Source organism: Drosophila persimilis, unplaced genomic scaffold, assembly GCF_003286085.1.
Source record: "Drosophila persimilis strain 14011-0111.01,24,50 unplaced genomic scaffold, DperRS2 tig00000000-arrow-pilon, whole genome shotgun sequence".
In the NCBI taxonomy this organism is placed as follows: domain Eukaryota; kingdom Metazoa; phylum Arthropoda; class Insecta; order Diptera; family Drosophilidae; genus Drosophila; species Drosophila persimilis.
The window spans coordinates 9,250,971-9,275,965 of record NW_020825288.1 but is presented as its reverse complement, the minus strand read 5'-3'; the positions used below and the strand labels follow the sequence as shown (position 1 = coordinate 9,275,965).

The 24,995-nt window shown below is 49.8% G+C and overlaps 1 protein-coding gene across 1 annotated transcript; it reads right to left on the bottom strand.

Moving 5' to 3' along the window:
- Nucleotides 1-301: 301 nt before the first annotated feature.
- On the bottom strand, nucleotides 302-23,807 carry LOC6587487. Its single transcript, XM_002013023.2, has 7 exons — nucleotides 23,341-23,807; nucleotides 11,066-11,339; nucleotides 10,674-10,989; nucleotides 7,691-10,609; nucleotides 2,168-2,447; nucleotides 1,976-2,096; nucleotides 302-972 (listed from the first exon to the last, which is right to left on the bottom strand). The coding sequence occupies exons 1-7, from the start codon at nucleotides 23,782-23,784 to the stop codon at nucleotides 569-571; spliced, it is 4,758 nt and encodes a 1,585-aa protein (XP_002013059.2). The 5' UTR covers nucleotides 23,785-23,807; the 3' UTR covers nucleotides 302-568.
- Between the last annotated feature and the right edge of the window lie 1,188 nt (nucleotides 23,808-24,995).

Genomic DNA, 24,995 nt, shown 5'->3' with positions numbered 1-24,995 from the left:
AAAACAGAATGAAGGAGGAGCCCTCGCACCGGGGCCCGGGGTTAGAGGAGCACATAATTTAAGCTGCCGTTACTGCTGCTGCTGCTGCTGCTGCTTGCAACGCTGCTGGCGTGACAACTTCAACTGACAGCCGCAGAGCAGCGCCATCATCCATTATCAGCAGTTGGCCATCTTAAAGTGCAGCACGGGGCAGGATCCACACACGACTCGACTGGGGCATACCCCGGAAGTGGTCCAGGGAGCAGGAGTGCAGCAAGGCCTAATATGCCTTCTTCAACCTCTACTTTTTTACATGGTTTTCCGCCAGCAGCAGTACAGGAAACAAACGAAAAAACGGCGATGTACAGCGGACAACGGGTGGTCACAAGAACAGTGGCAGCAGCAGCATCAGCGTCAGCGACACAAAATGTTGCAATGGCATTGTTTTAATGCATTTGCAGCAACAACGCTAGCAGGGGACGCAGGGTGGATGCGCGGGGCCGAGGCCAGTGACGAGGGCTGATGGCAATGGCAATGGCGGACTGTACGCACTGTATGCCACATTACGTATACGGGCATGGCGAGGCGGCTACTTGCCGCCTGGCTCGCCCGCAGTATTCCCGCATTGCTGCTGGTGCTGATGCTGCTGCTGGTGCTGCTTCTGGTATTGTTTGTGCGACTCGATGGCACTGCCGTGCCCCGAGGAGTCCTTAACTGTGAACGTCACATAATAGCGTTTATTGCTGTCCAACTTTTCCGCTGGCAGTGAAATTAGTTGCTTATTCTTGCCATGTGACAGCTCCAGAGCAACCTTGTGGTTGCAGCGGCTGCCACTGCCACCGCCACCGCCACTGCCGCCCATGCCGGCGGCCCGGCCGCTGGAGGCACGCCCACTGGTGAGTATTTTTGGCAGAAAGAAGCTGCTCACGCTGCCGGTCTTCTTGTACTGTCCAAAGCCGAACTTGGGCATCGTATGGTGATTCATCATGGGAACTGCAATATCAAGATGGGTAGACAGACACATTAGATTAATGATCAAGGGCGATCATTGCCACAACTGGGCACAACGGGGCCCCACTCCGCTCCAGTGCAATGAATTGCCAGCTGCCAGAGCTGACAGAGCTGTCAGAGGCGCCTCCTGTCAGGTGGCGTGGACAACACTCTGCTAAATTGCATGCAATCGTAAAAACTAATAAGAGAATGGAGCAGGGTGCTTCAATTTCACAGCTGGAGCTGATTCTGCTTCTTCTGCTGGTCCTGCTCGTGCTACTCCTGTCTGACACTCGTCGCTCACAACCCATTTTCGTTTGCCGGATCAAAAGCGTTCTCAGCTGGGGATTAGTGTTGCCTCGACTTTCTGCTACTTTCAACAAAATAACAGTATATAAACAGCAGCAGCAGCAGCAGGAAGTGGCAAGAAGGACAGGGAGGGGAGAAGGGAGAAGCCCGGGGCAAACAGACGGGGCACAAATGAATGCGTTTTTAATTTGGCATAAGCCGGACGCATCCTTTTGAAGAATAAAGCATCCATCCACAGAGAACGAGCGAGTGAAAGATGTAATAAAAGTTGAAAGCCAGAAAGCCAGAAAGCCAGAAAGTCGGTGGTCCCGAGGATTTTTTAATTTGCCTCGCACTGAATAAACTGCTCGTAATTAGGATTTATATTTTTATGCCCCCGGCATCTGGGGCATATCTGCTTTGAATTCGAGTGTCCGCCATATCCGCTGCGACCCCACGCTTGACCCACTGCTGGCAGCGAGGGAGAGGCCGAGGAGGCAGTGAAAGTGTTTCCAGCTCCCGGCCAAGCGATTTGACTCGGGAAGTCCCATTCTGAATGCCTTGGACTGGTGCCATTTTTCACGCTTGCACACAGCCGTTTAAAGCCCTCAGGGCTCTCCTCTCAGAAGGAGAAGTGAGAGATAAGAAGCGAGAAGCGAGACACGAGACACGAGACAACAGAGCAATGAGAAGAAGCCTCGTTTTCTCATTCACTTACTGTAGGCGGCACAGGGAATGCCCGTGTAAGCGTGTGCTGCATGGAGGCACCGATGCGTCTTTGTGGTGCACTGTAGAGCCTTCTCGTAGGCATTGTAGTCCGGACTGAGACGTCGCTCCGCCTTCAAGGAAAAGAGAGGAAATGCATGAAAGAGTGTCCACCAAAAGGAAACGGAAAGAAACTGTAGCACACCTCCTCGTAGACGTCGTTGATGTTCTGAAAGTTGTTGGTGCCCGGCTTCTGGAGTCCCTTGAGCGTCTCGTACAGGAAGAGTTCAAAGTTCTTGAACGTGTACTCACTGAAGTTGTAGCGCCGCAGCCTGGTGCCCGTCTCGCCGTTGAGCAACACACACGATTTGTGGTAGTCGTCGACCGCCCGCTTCACGAGGACCGCCTCGTTCAGCTTGCTAGAGCGTATCTGCAGCGACTTGAGCTCCAGCAGATGCTGGAAGATCTTGCGCTCCATGTAATATCTGCGGATGTACATAAGAATGAAAAAGCAATAAAGAACGCTGCCAGCCCCAAAAGAAAAGCGCAGCCAGTGGCACCCTCTGTCCCATCCTTATCTGTCCCAGCCCCGTCAGAATCATCATCAGTATCAGTATCATCCTGGAGCTTTGCGAGCAGCTAGCGCACAAAATAAATGTTGGCAAATGTACGTAAATTGTCATTTTGATATTTCGCGAGGCAAACAAAGACACAGCCGCCTGCTGTGCCCCACAAAGACCTCGAGGAGGTGGTCCGCATCGCCCCCCATTTTAGCCGGCTCAGAGGCCAGAGGCCAGAGGCAGAGGCCCGCCCAGACAATGCGCGAGCGCAATAAAAGGCATCATGTTATTAAAATTTCAAAAAATACTAAAGTGCGTACGCGGAAAAAATTCTATTAATAATTGAGCGGGCAAAAGGCAGAGAGGGAGTACAAGTAAAATTAAAGCCAGCAGCGGGGCTAGGGTGTGCCATAAAATGTTATTAGAAATTATATTAAAAATTAGGCAAATACGAAAGAGAGAGACAGGGTGAGACAGAGAGAGAGTGCATACTCGTTTGAACAGCATATTAAATGGAGGAATGTGCAGCACTCTTTAAGCACTCGAAAGTTGTTCCTTAAAACGTGCTAGGAGGCCGACAACTTTTCCAAATCAACTGGCAGCATCGTCGTCATCGTCCTCAACCGGTTGGCAGAGAAATGCATTTTACCGAAAAAACTAAGCAAATTTGTCGAGTGCACTCGGATCGCCTGCTGCTGCTGCCGTGGAGCGTTTTGAAAATTGTTTATCCAACGAGCGGTAAGCCTTACCGGCTGCCAGCGGAGTCGGAGGCGACCGCTTGACACTGCTCGCCACTTGGCTGCGCTACGCGAATTTGTGCAAAACAATTTGACTTTGAAACAAAAGTTCATTGGTCGCCTCGCCCTCGCCACCGAGTGGGCGGGCAGGGAGAGCTGAGAGGCAGCTAATAAATAGCAAGAGGGCCGCCAAGGTAAGAATGCTTGTGAGCCAAAAACTGCGTAATAAATTGGCCGAGGGCCCAGCGAAATCCCCGGAGCGGCTTCAAAGCGGCCAGCTCTGGGCCCTGGGCCTTGTGCCGCTCTGATGGCCATCCTTCAGCTTCCGCTTGTTTTGCTGCTGCCACTGCTGTTGCCCCCTCTGCTGTTTCGTCCTGTGGTCATCTGCAGCACCATCTTCATCTTCATCACCATCTTTGCACCATCTTTATCTTGGTCGTCATCGTCATCTTCATCGTCATCGCTTGTTTGCCGAAGCGCTTTTCAATTTTACGCCTCGCTTTTGGCTCATCCATTCGGTTGTGCCTGAGTTATTTGCAAGTCTTTCTCTTTGTGCCTGCGCCACCGCCTGTGCAAATACTTTTTGCCATGCTGCTGTCCTTGGCACATTTTTTGCTGCCGCTTCTGCTTCGCACCTCCTGCCTTTCCCTTTTGCTGTTGCTGTCGCTGTCGCTGTCGCTGCCGTCGCTGCTACTGATTTCCGTTTCCGCTTTACGTTCGCTTAGTACAACTTTCATTTCGTTTTCTTGTGCGGCGTTGATTTTGTGTGCTACATTTGCAACTGCAACTGCAAGCGCTTCCAGCGACCGACCAGCACAGATGTCTGTGTGTCCGACGGACCGACTGACAGCCACACCCACGCCCACGCCCCCGCCCCGTTCCCGGCCCAGCCCCAGCCTCAGCCCACGTCTTCCTGTTTGTGACACAAATGTGACAGGCAAAAAGTGCACGCACCACCAAAGTGGATGAAGTGGAAAGCCCGCCAGCGGCAAAGTCAGCACAGTTGATACTGGCAGAGGCTGAGGCTGAGGCAGAGGCACAGCATAGGCATAGTGCTGCTCTGCTCTGCTAGAGCGCTGACAACGCCAGTGACAACAAAATGCAAAGAAATTAAGCGCTGCACAAGTTGCAACAACAGAAACTGCCCGCCCGCCGGCAATTTGTGCGGCACAAATAACAAAAGCGATGCAGAACCTTTTGCCAAGTGTTAATGGTCCGACAAGAGGCGGCTGTGGCATCAGGATGAAGACGAGCACGTGGCCTGCATGCAGCTGCATGGCTGAGCAGGTTTCCAGGCTAGCAGGTGAGAGAATTTTGCCTTAAAATCGATGACCGCCAACCCGCGAAAAGTCTGCGGCTGATTTGAAAGTCGCTTCGCTGTCGACTTCTTGGGTTTCCCAAAAAACTTTTCCGCTTCATTTTTCATTACGGCTATGTTCCTGAGCTCAGGCTTCAAACTTTGGCAAGTGCCGTGGCTGAGAGCAGACCCACTGAGAGCTCTGAGAGCTTTATCGTCTGCCTCTCCAAGTGGCTGAGAATCTCCAAACACTCGAATCCAGAAAAGGGCGAGCCAAACTTTAAGTAAAATAACGTATTTGATTTGCCATATTGCACGTTAATTAAGTCCTGGATAGTTTTGCATAATCAACATTTAAAATCGGCCAGAAAATATGCCTAATTGCGTAACGGCCGGAGGAAGAGAGGGAGGCAGGCAGGAGGGAGGCTATCCACAAGGACAACCGATAAAACTCGGGGCCGAAGCCCCGAAACGAAATCCAAATATTTAACAATGTCAATTACGTGAGCGCACATTATAAATCCCAAATCTCACCTGTGCTGCTGGGACACACAACAGCACACCGACACACCGACACTCCCACACACCCACACACACGCACCGCCGGTAAGTTATTTGTTTAATTTATGCGTCAGATAAAATTTTAATCTCTTTGGAGCCAAAAGCGAGGAGGGAAAATAAAGTTGGGCGAGCAGCAAGACCAGCATTCATACCAGGACCAGGACCAGATCCAGGTCCAGGTCCAAGTCCATGGAAAAACAGCATGCGAATGCAAAATATACGAATGCGAATAAAATGAAAAACAAAATCTCTATTTACACACTTTTCATGGGGAGTGGAGTGGGGGCATATTCTACTGGGAGCTATGGATTGTGGATTCACTTTTTACTTCATTTCAGACCATCGCATCGCATCGCCTTGGCCCCCAAGTAAATTCTATTTGGTTATTTTTTTTCCCTCCAGATTCCTTCTGTGTGTTTTTCAAGAATTAATTGACTCACTCTGTCGACTTGTTGAGGAAGTTGTTCTGGCAAAAGTTGCCGGCTCTGAGAGGCTGGGTCTGGGTCTGGGTCTAGGGCTGGGGCTGCGCTGTGCTGTGCGAGACACTTGTTTGACTTTCGGTTTTCGCGTGCATTGCGTATACGCCGCATGGTGCGTATTTGCCGAAACCTTAACATGGAACGCGAATGGTCTTGTTCTTGGCCTTTCAGCTACACATTTTCTCGTGGCTCTGGTTTCTGGTCTTCTTTCCGGCTTATGCAAACAGCCGAGTTAAATATTTTCATTAGTCAAGTGGAAAGAATTATTTATGAAATGCGCTCGCCGGCCGGATTTTGCTTTTGTTTTTGTTCTGGCAGAGAGTTTCTGTTTCGTTTCTGTTGCTGTTGCTTTTCCTTTTTTCGGTTTGGATGTTTGCAAATTTATTCATGGGCTACAAGGCAGATTAGCAAAATTAATAAAAGTCAGCTTACGCTTTTTAATTAAGTTTTGTGTGTGGCACGGCTTATGCAAATACCATAAATAAATACAATTGACTTTTAAGTTTGAGACTTGAGCGGCGCCCGTGGCTCGTGGCTCGGGGCTTGTGGCACCAGAAGAGCAGCGTGTATTGATTCGCCTCAAACAAATGACAGAAATTCAATTAAACCGAGCACACGAGAGCATACCGGCTCTAGGGCAGAGTTGCTCTGCTCTACGCATCGCTAGTGGCGGCTTATGGCCAATTTCGGGGCCAAAATCCTTGGGGGCACAAAAGGATTTCCGGTACAAGCACGCCAACGAAGAGCGAACACAAATGGTAATTGCCCTGTAGCCTCTTCCCAAAAATTCCCCCGCTAATCTGCACTAATTCCATTTACAATTAGCATTAGCGAGTTGTAAACGGAGCCAGAGACCGGGTTTCTCTTTGGTTTTCACAAGGACTCCAGTTGCAGGCTTTTCTGGCTGGTTCTGGCTCATTTTCATATTTTGTTCAAGTTTCTGCATAAACAAAGCAACACACCGCAGGTGGGCGGTCGGTCGCTTCTTGGGGAGGCGTCTCGTGTCTCGTGTCCCGTGCCCCGTGGCCCGGTTCAGTCCAGTACTGCCGTCCGTGCACCTAATTAAAATGCGCAACTCTTTGCCGGAAATGAGCATTTCGGCTAATGACAAGGGCGGACGAGATTTGGCGGGAATTCGTTCGTTACCATTGAAATTCTCGTAAATCAGGAGGGATATTGCGAGTAGTGAAGTGAAGGCTGGAGGTGGGAGGCTTGGGATGCGATGATGCTTGACGTTGACCTAATTATGATATACGTTTGGCGGTCTCCTCTAATCGTTTGACCCCTTGGCAAAGAATCAAACGGAATACATTCCATTTCGTCTAATTAAGTCGCCCGAAAAAGACATGGAACAGGATAGAATATTATTAAGTACTTGTCACACCGAGACGATGAGGCCAATTAATTTGTCACAGCCACCAGCCATACACACACACTCCGTCTGACCCCCACCTGTTACGGTTAAGCGTTGAGACGGCTGCCGCAATGGGCTTGGGCTCGACCCCGACAGTGGGTCATAGTTCATGCTCAAGTACATGGAAAATGAACATTAATGCCGCGTTTATTGCCTTTAACCGCGTTATAATAACTTTAAAGCGCGCATTTTTATGGAGAACGGAAGCCGGGCAATTTATTTACTGACCAAAGCAGCGCAGGGTAGAGCAACAACAATGGCCGCGAAGGCGAAGGCGGCGCAACGGCTGTATCCCAGCTCGAAACAGAAACCCCAAAATGGGAAGAAATGAGAAATGTTGCCCAGGCTATTAAATCCCAGACTAAATTAACTTTAAGGCGGCCTGGCTTGGCCTGGCCTGGATGGGGCGGCCTCCAGGCAGTTTGATTACATTAAAAGGCCACGGAGCTGAAGTGCGCGCGTGATACAATGCGGAGCGGAGCCACTGGCCCGGGCACTGGGACATTCAAGTTGATTAAAATCAAGCATCAAGTAAATAAATCTAGAGCCGAAAAGGCAGGGCAGCGCAGGACGCGTAGGTCGCCACTAACTGCCTGGAGATTAATTTAAATGAATGAATCCTGCCATCAACCAACTCTCATGGCGAAGCGACAATCTCGGCCACTCACTCACTCACTCACCTTCGGATGTTGCGCTGAATGGACCGCGTGACGGCGGCCATATCGCAGGCGCCCTTGTCGCCGGGCTTACGATTCTCCAGGCGACTGCTGCAGGACCGACCGTCGAGGGTGGCATAGATGGGGCGCCGCGGCATGGCCGTGTGGGCCGACCGCAGGGTGGGAATTTTGCTTCGTTCCGCCCGCGGACTGGGCTCGAAGCCCGAGTCCTGATCCTTGCTGGTCAGGACAGCATTGCCACCACCGTCGCGGGTCTCCTGGGCATTCTTCCAGTTGCTGCGCGTCTTCGCACCGCTGCGCACGCGCTTCTTAAGGCGACGCTTGCGTCCGTTGGCCATCGCATCGTAGACTCCAGTGGCTCCAGTAGCATCACTGGTGGCTGTGGCGCCATCTCCTGCTGCCCCACCCACGCCATGACGATTGCCACTGGTCAGGAAGCGACGCAGAGCACTGTCGTGCTCCGGGTCAATGCCATCGATATCGTCGTCGTCGTACTCCTCCTCATCGTATTCCTCATAGTCGTAGTCCATCTTCTCCAGCTCCGAGGCACTGGGCAGCTTGGTCGCTGAGCTGCCGTCGGCCACCACTTGAAAGACTTGATTGTTGTTGCCGCTGTAGTCGACGCTCCGTCCGGGGCGCGCTGCACGCTCCAGGTCCCCCACGGATTCGTCGCTCTTCAGCACATGGAAGCTCGATTTGCGTTCAGTGGCCAATGGTTCGTCGGAAGCGTTTACTGCGCCCTCAGGGGCTCCAACTGGGTCATCGTCCGCCGAGTCGGAGGGCAGCAGTGTGAACGAACGTCTCGACTCCTGCTCCCGTTGCGGCTGCTCCTGGGACTGGGTGCCGGCTGGAGACTGCGCCGCGACTGGGGCTGGGGTTGGCGCTGGGGCTGGGGCTGGCGCAGGGCGTGGTTGCTGTGCGGTTGGCGGTTTTTTCGGCTCAACCTGCGGCTTGGGTGGCTCTGACGGGGGAATGGTGGAAGCCGTCATCTCCATCTGCTCTCGATTTTTGGCAGCAGATGCTGGTGAAGCTTTTGATATCTCCTCAGCTTTTGGTGGCTCTGGCTCTGGTGGTGCCTCTGCGGTTGTCTGTGGCTTGGGCGTTTCTCCCCCACCACCACTGGCTGGTGGCGGTGTGGGCGTGGCAGGTACAGGGGGTGTTGACTCTTTCTCTGGCACGGGAGTGGGTGGGGATTCTTTTGCCACTTTTTCAGCTTCATCTTTAGGAGCTACATTCTGTTCCTGGTGCTCATCCTTCACCTCTGCTGGCTGCTCTTCGGTGGAGCTCTTGGACTCACTGCTCAAGGCAGTGGCCGCTATTTTGATGACCTGCTCAACCTCCTTGGAGACCAACTGTGTCTCCTCCTCGCTAAGCTGCAGCTTGGCCTCCGGCTCCTGCTTCTGCACCTGCTCGACCTCTGCGGCAGGTAGTTCCTCCGACGACTTAGATGTCAGCTGCTCGGCATCGTGATGGACATCGACTTGTGTCACCACGGACTTGGCCGTCTCTTGCTCCTCATCTGTCAACTCCACGGCATGCGATTCAACCACCTGTAGAGTCTCTGGTTGCACGGACTTCTCGCTCCTGGCGCTCTGGGGCGGCGACTTGATGAAGGTTCTTTCCTTGTTGGCTGTGGACGGTGGCGTTTGGAGTTTGACAGCAGATTGGGGACGATCCTTGGCACTACCCGACCCTTGCTCTCTTGCAATATTTTCTCCATTGACTTCAATCTGCTTCCTCGAACCCTTCACTGGCGATGTGTTGAACTTGTTATCCTCACTGCCATCATCCGCATCGCTATCATGCTGCTCTTTCGATCTTCTGGAAGATGTGGAACGTTTTCGCGACACCACCCGCTCCTTCCGCCGCTTGTGGTAGCAGCAGTTCTCGCAAGAGTCCTCGTCGTCCTCCTCCTCGGCCTCCCAATCGCTGGAGCTGGCATACCGTTCCCTGGACTTGCGGCGTCTGATCTCGATGTTGCTCTTGGAGCGGCACAGATCGCTGCACTTCTCGTGCTTGGACTCGCCACAGCTGCTGGTGCGTCTGCGGAGCTGCCGCCTCTTGTGGCGTCGGCAAACGTGCTTCAGGCGCTGCTCCTTGCGGTAGGTTTCCTCCGCACAGCTACAGTCCCCCTCCTCTTGGCCGTTCCCATTGCCATTACCATTATCCGAATCGGATCGCTTTAGATACACGACATACTTCTTGGAGCTGCGCAGATCTTCGACCTCCTCCTTCTCCACATACTTCAGGGGTCGCACCAGATCGGCAGCGTTGGCTTCGTGGAAGGGATTGCCCCGTCTGGTGGTAAGCTTCACCTTGTTCGAAGGCTGGCCGCCATTCGCCTGCAGGAACTTGGCCGTCGAGCGGTGTCCTCGCTGCAAAGCCCCATCCAAGGGAGTCAGAACCAGGCCCCTGGAGTTGCGGTAGACGGCATTCACATCCCCTCCGTAGTCGAGGAGGAGCTTGCACATGTCCGTGTAGTCGTTGGCAGCCGCAATGTGCAGCAGACTCCTACCATCGTTACTGGTGGTGTTCACCTGCTTGGACCTCTGGGCGAGCAGCCATTCCACGAGCTCCCTCCGACCGGAGGCAGCGGCCTCGTGGAGCGGCAGATCTCCCTTCGCATTCCTGAGCCAGAGGTTCGCTCCTCGCTCTTTGAGCAGCTTCAACGTCTCGAACTGTCCCTTGGCGCAGCCACAGTGGCCGGGCGTGCGTCCCTTGCGATCCTGTCGATTCGGATCCGCCTCCAAGTCCAGCAGACGGGCTGTGGAATCGGCATGGCCCAGGGTCACGGCGTAGTGCAACGCCGTACAGCCGTTAGAGTCGATGAGGTCGGTCGGGGCGCCGCAGAGGCTGATCAACGTATCGATACACTCGGTGTGCCCACGCGAGCCGGCGCAGTGTAGAGCAGTGAGTCCATCTCTGAAAGAACAATATGAGATTTATTACTAGAGCATCTTTGGGGACATGAATCCATTGAACCCACTTATCGGCACTCTCCACACGGGCACCCGCCTTCACCAATGCAATCATCGCCTTGGCCGATCCCGCCGAAGCAGCCCACAGCAGCGGCTGCCGGCCGTCCTTGTCCTGGACATCGACACTGCTCTGGGGATGGGCCAGCAGAATGCCGAGTATCTCTAGGGCCAGTTTACTGGAGTTGGACTGCTGCTGCTTGCTGTCGTAGCTGGCCCCGCACATCTGGGCGGCATAGTGCAACGGAGTCCCGCCATTCACATCCGGCTGGGCGACGTTTGCTCCGGCTGCCAGGACAGCGCGCAGGGACTCCACCTCGCCGCAAACTATGGCAAGATAAGTTAGGGGATAAGTTCATCAAAGTAAACATCAATCATTCTTCGGAGGAACCCGGACACTCACCAGTTGCCCAGTGCACCACCGAGTGACCCTCATTGTCCACCGCATTCACATCGGCTTTGTTCGCTAGCAGCAAATTGACCATGGCCAAATTGCCCTGAATAACAGCCAAGTGAAGCGGCGTGAAGCCATCTTCATCGGCGGACTCCAGCAGCTCGGGGGCTGCGATGGCGATGCTGGCGGCCGCCACGAGGTCTCTTGTCTGTTCCAGGTCCTGCGCGGCACAATAATGCAGCGCGTTCCGATTGCTGCGGTCCCGTTGCCGCAGCAGTTGGGGCTGCAAAAGATGGAAAATGGAAGATATAAGATATAAACGCAGGTAAGATCACTGTAAAGCTTATTAACAGGTTTTCCGGCTCAAAAATTAATTATTCCGCTCAGCATTCACTTGTCGCTAGTTGATGATGGAAAAGCGTTTCCACCTGCGGAGCCGCCAACCGCCTGCAGCCACGGCAGGAGCACCCGATTAATAAACTAATTAAAATGTCATTTGCATATTGCATCAATTTATACTCCCATCCAATGTGGCAGCAGAGCGACATTTGCTTCCGACATGGTCTCTCTATCTCTCTCTCTCTTACCCTTGCGCCGTTTTGCCGATGCCGTTTGGGGCCGGTGTGCTATGTTTGATAGATCGCGTAATTGTGGCGGGCCAAAACCTTAATTGCCAGCAAATATTTTTACAAAAAATACTTTATATATAGGCTTGTTGTTTATTTAACCGGCCAAGTTGTTGTTGGTTGGCCTGATTGGTTGTCCGTCTGCCTGTCTGGCTGCCTGCCTGGTCGGTTGGTTGGTTGGTTGGTTGATTGGCAAAACGAAAGCAATTATTTTTTCCAAACATATCACGCCCCTGGCCAGGAACGACACTCACACGCGTTAAGTGCCGAATGGGAGAAGTACTCGCCAATTAATAATTAAACCATCCAGATACATATATTCACGTTAATCATGTGGAAATTATTACCCAAAAGCAATAAAATAATGTGCTGAATGAAAAACGCGTCCAATAGCCCGCTGTTGGTCAGTAACTAAAGCAACAGCACACAGGCAACAGCACACAGGCAACGGCAAAGGTAATGGTAATGGTAATGGCAACGGCAAAAGGTAAACAGACGGAAAGCGTCGCCTGGAAAGTGCAAGTGTCGGACGCGACGCCTGGAAACGGCCAAAAGCGGGTTGGAAAACGGTTGTTATGGGCAACGTGGTGAGTTACCACTGCACTTGGAGAAACTACTAGTCGATTCTCAAGGATATCGACAGGTGAGTACACCACTCTCCCATTCTCAAATGGGATATGTGTACATTTTTAATGTTGGCTATATTTTCTTTGTATCAAAAACTGCAGTCTGACGGCGATGGTAAGGTGCTTTTTGCTGCTACTTTTCGTTGAGGGCTCACCAGATTTGCGTTTGCATTTTTGGCGCGCAAAATCACGTCAAACTCCAGGGGCAACGAAAACATGTTCGCCGAGCGACCGTTGGAGTCGTCGCCATTTGCCGTGCACTTTTCTGGCGTGTCAAAACATGTCAAGTGCACAAAAAATACTGTCGCCGCCGCCGAAAAGTATGCTAAAACTTTGCCCCGCTGCTGGCAGGAATTCGCAATGCGACGACAGCGACGCGGACAGAGGCAGTGGCAGTGGCAGTGGCAGAGGCAGCACGCAAATGTAAAAGTGAAAATGTTGGCAAATCGTCGAGAATTCACATGACTAAAGAAAGACTGAGGGAGTAAGTGAGTGAGTGGGGGAGTGGATGGGATAAGGAGACGGATAAATAGACCCCTAGAGAGAAGAGAGAGTTTTACCCCCGACTGCCTTTCTCTGACATGCGGGTGGCGCTTATTAGGCTTCCGAACAAACTTTTGATGCGGTCCTGGGCTAAGTTTTGTGCTAATTTCTGGCCTGCTCCTGCGACGCCAGTTCCACTTTCATTTCTCCGTTTCCACATTTTCCCTTTTCCTGCCACTGTTTATCTTTCCGGCTGGAATGAATGATTGACTGTGTTGCTTTTCTAACCAACAATCAATTTCTACAATCATTTCGGGCACGCCGCATTCTATTTATATCAGGCGCCAACTATCGCGTGACTCTCGTAAAACTGTCCTAAAGAATCCCCACCCGCCAACCCACCGACCCACCGCCCATTCTTCGATGGCTGCCCAATTTATTGCAAATTTTATTGTGGGTCGAGCCAGGAGTTCGATGGCTATGAAAACTAAGGCAAAACTCTGCCGAAAAGAACAAGAAACTAAAAGCAAAAGCGTTAAAACTTTCGACTCTTAAGACATTCCGTATTTGCGTGCTGCACAGAACAATGGCATGGCATGGGCGTGCTTACGTCAAGGACTCTGAGGAATACCCTAGTTTGTTCCAGCGCCTCAACAGGTCTGATGTATACCGCATTGCCAACTGGTCCGATATACCCCCAAACTGATTTCTGATTGCCTGTGATCTGGTATTTGACTTTCTGGGGAGTTTGAGAGCCAACATCAATATTTAATGTTTCACTTAATTTGCAGTTGGCATAGGACTCGGGTAATGGTTGGCTTGGCTTTTCCTTTTGGATCCCTCATATTTTGGCCGTTGATTGAATCGAATTTGGTTTTTGCGGCTGTGGCTTCATTTCCCTTTTGTTTGTGCCAAAAAAAACTTTACGTTGCCTGATTTCTTTCGCAGCAGCACCAGCAGCGGTGGGAGGGCAAAATATTTACAATGAAAGATTTTTATTTTCTGCTTCCGCTATCTGTTTTTGGCCCTGGCCCTGGCCCTGGCCCTGGCTATAGCCCCTGTATTGTCCGGGTCTGCTGTTTGTTTCTTATGGCGCGGCGGACCTACGCTGCTGTCCGGATTATGAATAATTCAAATAAACTGAAATGATACCTAAAAACTTTGACAGCCCGGTTGCCCCTTCCTTGTGCCCTTCCTTCGCCTCCTGTTGTGCTGTGTTGTGTTGTGGTGTGGCACAATGAAAAAAGAATGATGAGGCAAGATGGGAGGAGGGGGGCAGCGTCAAATAAAGTTCTCCTGCTGATGCCGCTGCCGCTGCCGCTTGCCGTTCTCTAGCTGCTGCTGCTTTTGTTATTATTATGATGATGGTTGGTGTGATTGTTGCCGCATCGCATTCTCTCTCCCCCATCATCATCATCATCATCATCATCATCATCATCATCGCCATCATCATCAGCATCGGAGACTGGACTTCCAACTTCCCCCATTGCCTGCTTCTGTTGGTGTCATGCAAATTTGCATTCAACTTTCTACATTCACCCAAACACAGAATGAAATGCGATAATCAAATACGACCAACAACCACCACGGGCTCAAAAGGGAACAGCAACAGCAGCTGCTGCTGGCCCCCACCAGGGTCCATAGATAGATAAAACTTTGGCATTGCCAGATCCGAGCCCCAGTAACAGCCTCCCTCCACCCATCCGATTGCCATTCGCCATTCGCTGTTTATGCCATTTTAATAGTTCTTTAAACAAATAAAACGTGCCCTGGCCGCACAAGCAGAAATACAGGAAAACAGAAAAACCAGCAAAAAAAAAAAACAAAAAACAGCAAAAAACAGGAAAAACTCTAGAGGCAATAATACAGATCGAATTGTCATAACCAATGGAAAATATTACCCTGCCAACCGCTGAATGAAACAACATCCTGCTGATGTCGTTTAATCCTTTAAAACGAATGTTCGGAGCTCTTGATTTTCTTTTTTCATTCGCAGATAAAACATATTAAAAATAAAAGAAGAAAAAGAAAAAAAAACTGGGTCATGGTAGCCCTAGCCGCACTTTTAGTTTCAGCAGATTAAGGGCCAAATGAGCTACAAAACAACCCAACACAAAAGGTGAGCATTAAAACCTGGAGGTAGGATTTATGATAGCCATCCAATATCCCACAACCAACTTCCAACATCCAGCAAATGCAGCAACAGTTAGGCCCCCCTCCGTATGGACATAAAACACGAATTTTTACGGCCCTGTCCAGGGCCAATCCTAAGCTGGAATCGGCACGTGTTGTTTCTGCTGCTGCTGCTGCTGCTGCCTTTAGGACCTTCCGGGCATCCGGGCGCACTCTGACAACCAAACTTAAAACTTCCTTTGGGCTTTTTATGCCCAGCAGTCTCCCCGTTGGGGCTTAGGGGGGGAAATCCTCACTCGCATGGTATCCTCGAGAGTTTATGAATTTAGTAAGCCAGCCAGAAAGACAGAGGGAAATAATTTGTATTGGTCTGCCTAAAAAAAGAAAAGATATCCAGTATTTGCATAACTGAAGCGACAACTGTCGTCGTCAAAGGACTTTCAGGATCTGAGAAATCAAAGCCTTCAAAAAAGAGGGCGGCGAAGTGTGAGGATGAGGAAGTCTCTGTTGTGGCCAGTGGTCGCGCTTGTGGCAGGACTTATTATTCATATATCGTAATCCATTAGCATAACAATGAGATGGAAGCTGGTCACAGAAGTCATGAACTCAACTCCTTTGAATATTACGCATACGACGTGAGGACACCCCCCACACCGGAACCAAAGTGAAAGGAGAGACACGAAAAAGAGTATGAGGTTTATTGTTTACTCGGAGGAAGTGCGTACAAATATAAATATAAACATAAAACATAAATAATAATGAATGGAGACGCAGCCGCCACTACAATAACAGCTGAGAGAGCAGCTCCTGGAGCTCCTGGAGCCTGGACTCGGACACAGGACTGGCACAGGACTCTGCACAGGACTCTGCTACATGATAATGCATAAAAAATAAAATACATGCATGGCCTGAAAGCCATGAAAGGGCACAAATGGCAACTGGCATCCGGGAGCGGGTCGGGCTCCCCACAGACCGAAAGTAGGGCCAGAAAGCATAGAGAGCCGAGAATTCGAGTTAACGCTTCGTTGGCCAGCACATCCGCCATAATTATGTGTGACGCGACAGCTGAATGGCACATTAAAAGGTTAGAGCAGGCCGGAGAGAAAGAACAGAGGGAGCACAAGCAGGAGACATGCCTCTGGATAACCCCCGGGGAGTTGCTGGAGCCAAAATACCGGAAACTCTTTTGCAGGCGCCTCGGGGTCGCCCTGTGCTATAGTGTCCTGTCCTGTACTGCTTAAGATGTCAAGTGACCACCACCAGAGGCCACTCACAGACGGCACTCAATGGCAAATTTATGCGGACAATGTGCCATTCATATGTTAATCACATTTACCCGGCCACTGAAGATGTCTTTTAATTAATGTAAGCGGCCAAGTGCACAGGTAGGGCCACAGCCCCAACAGCAGCAACAATGGCCCATAAAGAGAGCACCTGCAATTCCATTGGCAGACATGGGGCGTGGCAGCAGCGTCTCAAGACGCCAGACTAGCGTCTGATACTGCCTCTGGCCCTGCCTCTGTATCCCCCTTTTGCTGCTGCGTCGCTCTTGCAGTAACAATAATTTGCATGCTCGACAGACAATGCTCCAGCCACAGCTACAGATACACCGCAAAAAGAGATAGACAGAGACAGTGATAAAAGAGAGAGAGAGAGCAGATGAGAGAATGATGCTCTCTGTTCTCTAACTGTTGTTGTGGCACCTTTTATACTTCTAATTAGTGCCACGTTGCCGGCTGCAGCAACAATGGTGGCTGCACACATTGCCGTTGCCGTTGCCTCTGGATTCAGGCCCTTTGTTGCGGCTGCGGGACTCCCTCTCCTGCTGCTGATCCTTTAGGAAGCGTTTCACGGTGCAGCATTCTTAAGTAGTTTTGGCAATTATTTACAGCTACTTTGGCTCAGAGCCCCAGCCATGTCCCAGCCGTGCCCCCAGCTCTGCCCCTGCCCCTGCCCCTGCAGCACTTTCTCTCCCTTTCATCCGCTTTAGCCTGAACTCATCAAAAGGTTTGCCGCACGGATTATTATTATGCTATGTGCCATGTGGCGGGGTTACTGCTTCCAGCTTCCAGGTTCCGTGTCTCGTGTTCTGGGGATCCATGGGATTTCGTGTGCTCCGTGCTGCTGCTGATGCTGCTGCTGCTGTGTAGGTAAACTTTCGCATAGTTTTTATGCCGTGCAACGGATTAACAACAACGGCAAACTTTCATTTTGATCTACAAACTTTGTTGGCGGTTCGAGCTGCCCCACCGCTGCTCCACTCCATCCATCCATTCGCTGGCATCTCCATCTCCATCCCTATCCCTGTACCGCTAACCAGTCAGCCATTTCAATCTCAGGTGGTAAACTGTTTGCTAAACATCAACAGCAATTTCCATGCTTTAACAGCAATTCAATTCCCGGCACATGCCTCATGCCTCATGCCTCATGCCTCATGCCTCATGCATACTTTAAAGAGGGGATCGGATGCCAAACATGGGCTCGATGCCGTGTCCATGTCGCCTGCATAATTCATTGTTCAAGTTTTTGTTAGTTGTAAGTCATGGCTCAAGTTTTTTGTCTAAATCGAATTAACTTGTAAAATATTTGAGAAACTTTCATCCGGCACTCCGTCCGGCACTCCGTTCGCTCTCTCACTCTGGGATGTAAACGTGGCTAGGGTCAATTAAAAATTATGCAGAACCGACCCCCGGATCCAAAGTAATTTCCGCAACAGAAACTTTCTCGGACTCGGACTCGAGCTCGGACTCAAACTCAGACCCCACTGTGCACCGAAGCGCATTAAAATTAGTAACAAGCCATGCTCATTTGTGTCAACTTTGACTGTCATTATGCACTCGGAGCAAATATTGTTGGATGCCGGGGCAAAAGTTTATGGGTACCCCATTTGGGCCGCCCTTTACCGCTCTGCCATTTGGCCTGCCCCTCCGCATGCTTGTGATTAGCCTGCTGGGCATTTCCTTGAGCAAAAATGTTGCAGCAGGAGCATACAAATTCATATGCGGATATCCTATATGTCCTCTAGCCTGTACTGCCACTCCAGCTCCACTCTAACTTCGGCCGGCAACTTCGGCCGGGAACAACTTCTGGCAACTGTATATACGAGTAGTAAGTGGAAAGCGGAATGGAAACTGGCGGCAACCGGCAGACGGAAGTCATTCCCAAAGCCAAACAACAGTGACAGCAAACCCAGGAACCCCAGCATCCAAGCATCCCAGCGTTAAGCATCCAAGGCAGCCGCATTGCAAGACAAATTTCTATGATTTCAGTAATTAATTTTCCATTGCAAAGTTTGACGCACAACCGGCCACGCAGCCACCCAGCCCATCAGCCAGCCGGCCATTTGGCCAACTGGTTAGCCAACCAAACAATCTGGCTGTCCGGCAGTCTGGCAGTCTGACGGAGAGTCATCCTCGTCATAGTCCGTCTGCTATTTCTGGTGGTTTCTAATTAATTGGACAGCTGTCCGGCTAAGCCGCCGCATATGGATACCACATACTCTCGTCCACCGGCCACCCACAGCTCAGTGCTCCAGGCAAAGTTGGTTCCAGCCGATTGGAAATGGGGTTTTGTGCTCAATTAGCCACTGACGTTCATTTGGGCCCCAACTTTTTGATGATGACTAAAACCTCAAACCCTTTGGCCTTAATTTAACTGAATGGCAATGGCAATGGCGCTGACTTTTATTTGGACATTTGTGTGACGCCATGGCGTTTAATTAATTGTATTCCGACATGCAAAACTGTCGAAAATTTCGCTCGATCTCATGCAAATGCCAGAGGTCAATGGGTGAAATAGTACGCGGCGCTCAATGAGCCAAAAGAAGTCCGCCGCCCAATCAGGACGGGGCAGACTCTAGCACTGATTGCATTCTAGTACGAGTATCTGGGCTGTTGCAGCAATTTGCTTTACCTGGTTCGGCAAACAGCCGAACGATTAATTAAAAATTCAAATGACTGCAACTGAAGGTAAATAGATATTGTGAAATAATCGGACTGCCTGGGGAAGGGAGGCAGGCAAATCAAATGAATGGATGGCAACCAAGGAGCGAGCGAGCCATTGCATCGACCGATTGAACAGGGGAAAAGCTACTCCTCTGAATAAATGCGGCAAGGCGGTGGGGGAGGAGGAAGAGCAGGAGAAATGCAAACTTTTTCGACGTCATTTTTAATGAATTTTCAACAAAATGTGCCAAACGTGTTGAGCGCCGCCCGTCATGGCACCCGGGTGCATGGCAGGGGGCGGGAACTAAAGTAAAAATTGCAATTAAAATTACCAAGCGAATGCCGCAGTCGTAGCACACGGAGAACTGAGCACGGAGCAGAGCCAAGCAAAAGCACGACACAACGATCCCAAAAGTACGGGGAAGAGAACTCGGCCAAATTGATAATAATTTGCATATTGATTGAAGGGAAAGCAAAATGCCAAAAAGAAAGTGCTCTGAGTGGGTGTAATTAAAAAAATGTTCACTACGACGACGACTTCAACGGGGACGGCGACTGCGACCTAAGGTCAATCAATCGAGACTAATGGAAAACTGTTGCAATGGCGAATACATTCTCTAAGCTGTTGTGCCATTCTTGGAGCTTCGAGCTTCAAAATATGTGCATAAAGCATCCCGCATTCAAAGTTTAGCTGGAGCAAAAAAGTGCGTACAGAATTCCAAATTAATTTTCCACGACAACTTTTCAACCACTCGAAGAGGAAAAGCCAGCGCCAGCGCCACAGCTCCGCGAAGACCACACAGAATTCCCATTCGCATTTCCCACTGGTCCATCATACCCTGTAGAAGTGCTTGCCCAAAGAGTATACGGGATTCCTTTAGCCATCAAAGGAGTAAATCTTCCAAAGTTCTTCCATGCAAATTCCTCCTTGTACGAGTAGAATTAAGTGGTTTAGCAGAGGGCATGGCCTGGGTCCAGCAATCCGGCAGTTGTTTCGCCCTGGGTCTAATATTATTTGCAACAAACAAAAGCCAACCCATGCCTTGGCATCTCCTGTGGCTACCAGACCCAGAGCCAAAATCAACTTCTGCAGCTGACTTTTGAGCGAAAACTTTTGCTTAAAGCTGTAAAAGCGAATGGATGGCTGATGGCCAAGCTGCCGGGCTGAGTTCCTGGATAACTGGCCGGCTACCGGCTGCCGGTTGCCAGCGCGCCTGCCTGGCAACGAGGGCCGCAAATCTTAAGTGAAAATAAATAATTCACACCTGCAGCAATCTAGGGAGCCTCTGTTCGATGCTGGGGTAAGGCAGGGAAGGGCAGGGCAGGGCGGGGCAGGGCAGGGCATACATAGATAGACATACAATTACCAACTTGTGGTGTAAAACTTCAGTTTCGAACTCTTGGGTAAATTGCGGTTTAAACTTGAAGCCGGCAAAGGTAACGAGAGCAACGAGTGGGAGTGAGCCACCAGTGACCGATCCCGGCGGGGAGGTGGCACAATTACGCCATTAACATTAACTAAAGGCAGTGGCAGTGGCAGTGGCAGAGGCGGGTGCGGTAAGAGAAAGAAAAGCTGGGGGAAAAGCATGGGAAATACACTTGCACAGAGGAAGAGGCAGAGGCAGCAGCAAACAATGCCAGGAGCCAAAAAGTTTTATTTTCTAAGAAATTAAGACTTAATTGGTAAAAACAGCAACAACAACGAAACAATAAAGACGGAGGACAAGATATTGAAGGGAGGTTGGACAGAGTGAGGAGGGAGGTGGCAGGGGTCGCCTGGAAAAACCAACATCAATGAAAAGTTTAAGCAAAACAATAGCAGGCAAGTAAACAAAGTCGATGGATGTTGCCTGAGTGCCCTCTCAGCCCTAAAGAAGCTGAAAAGCCACCATCGATGTGTACTACCAGTGGTACGTACGTACATATGTATGTATAATCGTACCTACATATATACTGACTCACACAAAAGCCAATGCCTTGTCTACACTATACACTCGAGGAAAAATTATATCTATTTCCAGTTTTATATATATTTCCATATGAATTCAAAGTTGAGAAAAGCTAAATTGTATACTTTTCAACTTTTGAAATGAAACCTTAAGAGTAGTTTTCTTCTACACGTTTTCTCTGGGTTTATTCAGCAATATATTTACGTGTCTGTGAGTCTTTTGTGTGATTGTATAAAGTAAGAAGCTTTTACTGCTCCGCTAAGAAGTGCTCGGCAATAGTTGTTACTCATACGCCATGTTTAACACAGAAATAATATCGACAACACAAGAAACCAATAAAGCGAACACAACTAAGACAGCCGCTCAAGTGAATTCGAGACAATTGAAGAGTACTCCAGCCATAATTATATCAAAAAATATATATATTTGTATGTATGTCTAGGAGAAATAAAAACGCGAGGCAAACATCAGCCAGTCAGCAAGTGAAAAAGCCACCAGCCAAAACAAATAGACGTTGTTTAATTATTCCACAGAACAGAAAAAAATACGTCTGCACTCCGTCCGGAGTCCAGAGCGAAAGACGGCAAATTAAAGACATTAAAACTTTTAATAGCTTAGGCGGCCTTATCGAGGCTGACACCAGAATACCAGAGAGAGAGAGAGAGTGGGAGAGCGGCAGGACGACAGCCACAGACATGCAGAGACAAGAGACAAATTAAAACATGTCTTACAGGCACAAGATATAACTGAATAAACAGCCAGGGCAGCAATAAGCAGAGCAAACAACGATACCACAGTAAACGAACATTAATAATATCAGTCAGCAACTGGCGGCGTAATTACATTCGGATTTACAGAACTCTCAGGGATTTTACCTGGAACTCAAAGCTCTATCTGCCTGTATTTTAAATATTTCAAAAAGATCGGATTAGATAAAGCTAGAAAGTTTCAGGGTTTTTCAGATGTAGCAGCGGAGAATTTAAGTACCTTCCAGCTGAATTGAAGAACCTATAGTATGGGTAATGTCCATTTGCATAGCGCATACGCACTGCTGCCCAAGAAATAAAGTTGCAATACCAATTTTCCGGCCCTAGGCCTCATTTCTTTCATTTGTTTTTCAGCTGGCAGCCACTGAAAATGCGGTCATGTTGTCGTTGTTTATGGGCCACATAAAATGGGCGGCACAAGTAAGTAATAATCGCCAGCATTTGCCATATTTCACAGGCAAATAAACTGCTTTGCCAGTGGGTGGGTGTGGGTGGACCAAGGTTAGGCAACCGAAATGTCATTTAGCAATTACATAACCAAGCAAACTGCCGTAGGGTTGAGGGTTGGGGGCTTTCTCATTTAAGTATTTTCGCAAAAAATCTCTCGCGAACATTGCGCAATGCTCGGGCCAATGGCAATGCCAATGCCGGGCAATTTCACATCAAATTTGGCGTCAATATCAATTACCAAAACGAAGGCACGTCAACTGTCCGGAAATGAAGGCATTTGTCAGGGCTTACAATGGGCGGCGGGTATTCCAATTCGAATACTGGAACTGGCGAATAATTGCAAAACTAGCAACATCCTCCAAAAAATAGGAGAAGGGGAACGTGACGAGACTCCGGACAATGCCAATGCCAATGCTGCCTTGAAAATTTATCTGCGTTCAATTAAAAACTTTTCAAATTTCAATTAAATGTGAAATTGGCATATTTAGCCGAGACGCTTGACGAGTGAGTGAGCGAGCGAGCGAAGGAGCCAAAGAAGGACGACCGAACCGGACGAAATGGAATCAAATCCTGGGAACGAAAGGGAAAGGCAAACGACCATGAAGAAGCAGGAGAGAGAGAGAGCCAAATGACCATTTACCATTCAGCATTCACCATTCGGCTGGCATAACTAAGCCTGGGGGATTATTTTGTCAATTTTAAATGTCCTGCCATTTACAGCATTCAAATTCAACTCGCCTTTGTTATGCCCCTTATGCCCCAGCTTGTTGTAGAAATGTTTATGAAGCAATTAGGGGCTCTGAACTGTGAACAATGCGCCGAAATGACTGCAACGGAAATTTAAAGACCCCCAGAACTCCCATACCCCAAAATCCAAGTGGCAGGGGCAGGGGCAGGGGCAAGCAGGAAGCCGAGGCATAGTCCTTCCAAAGCATCGAAAGGGTTTCTGTTTTGGCTTTAACCATTGTGCCGGCTCATCGTGACTGCAAAAAGATTAAAATCTTGTTACGCCTTTGCCTGATTCGGGCCTTTGTTGAGGCACAAAGATGACTGGCTGGTGGCCGATGGCTGATGGTGTGGCTGGCTTTCAATTTTGGGATCGGACCACCCTGCTCTGATCCGCCCTGCTCCGCCTTGGAGAAGTCAACTTTCCATGTTTTTACCATGACTGCCTGGCCATTATCTGGCTCAGCTGCTGCTAGCCACACTTGATGTTGGCTAGTTTTTCCCGCTGAACCTTAACACGTGTTTTGGGCAAGCAATGGGGGGCAGGGACGGGCTTGGTGGGTGAAAGATTTCATCTTACCTTGGCGCGGATTTGGGCGAGCACTTGGACAATGTCGCCGCGCTGACACGCATACATAAGAGTGCTGCAGCCCTCGGCGAGACGTCTTTTTATGGCCGACGACTGTGACACTGAATCCTGCCTGAATCCTGGTTCGACCACTGGCACTGGCTCTGTTTCTGGCACGTCCACTCCAACTTCCGCTGCCGCATCCGTGTCCGCATCCTGGCTGTTGCTCGGCATAGCAATGACTTTGTCTGGATGCCCCTGCTGCTGCCTCTTCTGGTGGTGGTGGTGCTGCTGTTGCTGCTGCCTGGCGCGTGTTCGACGTGGCAGTGGACTCTCGAATTGCAAATGCTTTTTCGCGGCCTTCAGACGAGGCGGTTTGGCCGGTCCCTGTCCCTGTCCCTGCCCAGTGCCCGACATCGTCACGCGCTTCACTTCCGCTTTCGGACGCTTCTGCATCCTCTAATGCGGTTTATATTTGTGTTTGTTTCTTTTTCTGCTCCTTTTGCTCTTGGTAAGAGTATACTTGTCTTTGTGTTGGCTGTCGATGGTTTTTTCACTCATTTTTTGCTGCTTTGATGCATTTTCGGGTCCTTTCTTCGAAGTTTAATAAATTGCCACTTGGTTAGTTTGCCCCACAGCTTGACTGCCGGCTGCTAGCTGTTGGATGCCTGCTGAATGCCACCGCCTATGTATAATTAAACACTAATTTGTTTGCTCACAACTGCTTGGTTATGGTTTCGTCGATGCGGGTTCTTCTTGCCGCCGATAGTTTGCGGTGGACGTTGACAGTTTTGCTAGTTCAAAGTAAATACATTTTGGGCTTTTAAGCGTAAACGGAAGAGGGCGGAAGTGCGCGTACAAGGAAGAAACTCTTCGTGTCGCTGGCGTGTGTGTGCTAATATGCGCACGGCTTTCAGTCGAACGCCTTTTAAATTTTCCGCAGAACGAGGAAACGGGAGTAACGCGGTCGCCAAGCCGCGGCAACGGGCTCGTCAATAATTAATTTCGGTTTTTATCAAAGAGTGAGCACCGCGAGGGACAGAGGGATACACATGCTGGCTGCCTGGGGAATAGGTCGAGTCGACAGCGAAATAGACAGCGAGAAGCTCGAGCCCAAGCTCCAGCTCCTGCTTCAAATCCCCACCCAGCAGAACCACTCCACACACACCCTCTGTGTGCTCTGTGTCCTGTGTGAGTTCAGTGTGACGGGGGCGTTGACAGGAGCTACGGCATGTCGCGCACTAAAGTATGCTATGAAAAATTCACTGTCCCTGCATTTGATTTAAATTTCCCTTTTTCACACACAAGCGCCGCACATTTCACGCAATATCAAAGTGAATTTTATCTGTTAAATCGCGTGGAAAATAGTTTTCGAAAAATTAAATTTTTTGGTTATTTTTGGCCACAAATTTCTGTAATCATTTCAATGCCTTCAAGGTGCTTAAGCCAAAAGAAGCTCGACGAAGCAGCCATAGTAGCAGCAGTAGCAGAAATCTGCAAAAACCTATCGAACTGATTGCAAAACCAAAATGAAATTATATAAACACAAGAGCGCCAAAGTGAATGGAATTGGGATGGTGAATGAAAGTGGGAATTGGGATGGTGATTGGTGAATGGTGAATGGGAATGGCATTGAGGAAGGCAGGCGCTGCATTGATGGCAATGGC

What these genes read in the sequence shown, in the direction of transcription:
- LOC6587487 (XM_002013023.2), bottom strand. Translation starts at nt 23,784, where the DNA reads ATGCAGAAGCGTCCGAAAGCGGAAGTGAAGCGCGTGACGATGTCGGGC. An exon ending in GGTGGTGCACTGGGCAACTG is followed by an intron (nt 10,990 to 11,065) that starts GTGAGTGTCCGG and finishes ATCTTGCCATAG; the next exon opens with TTTGCGGCGAGGTGGAGTCC. An exon ending in CGTGTGGAGAGTGCCGATAA is followed by an intron (nt 10,610 to 10,673) that starts GTGGGTTCAATG and finishes TTGTTCTTTCAG; the next exon opens with AGATGGACTCACTGCTCTAC.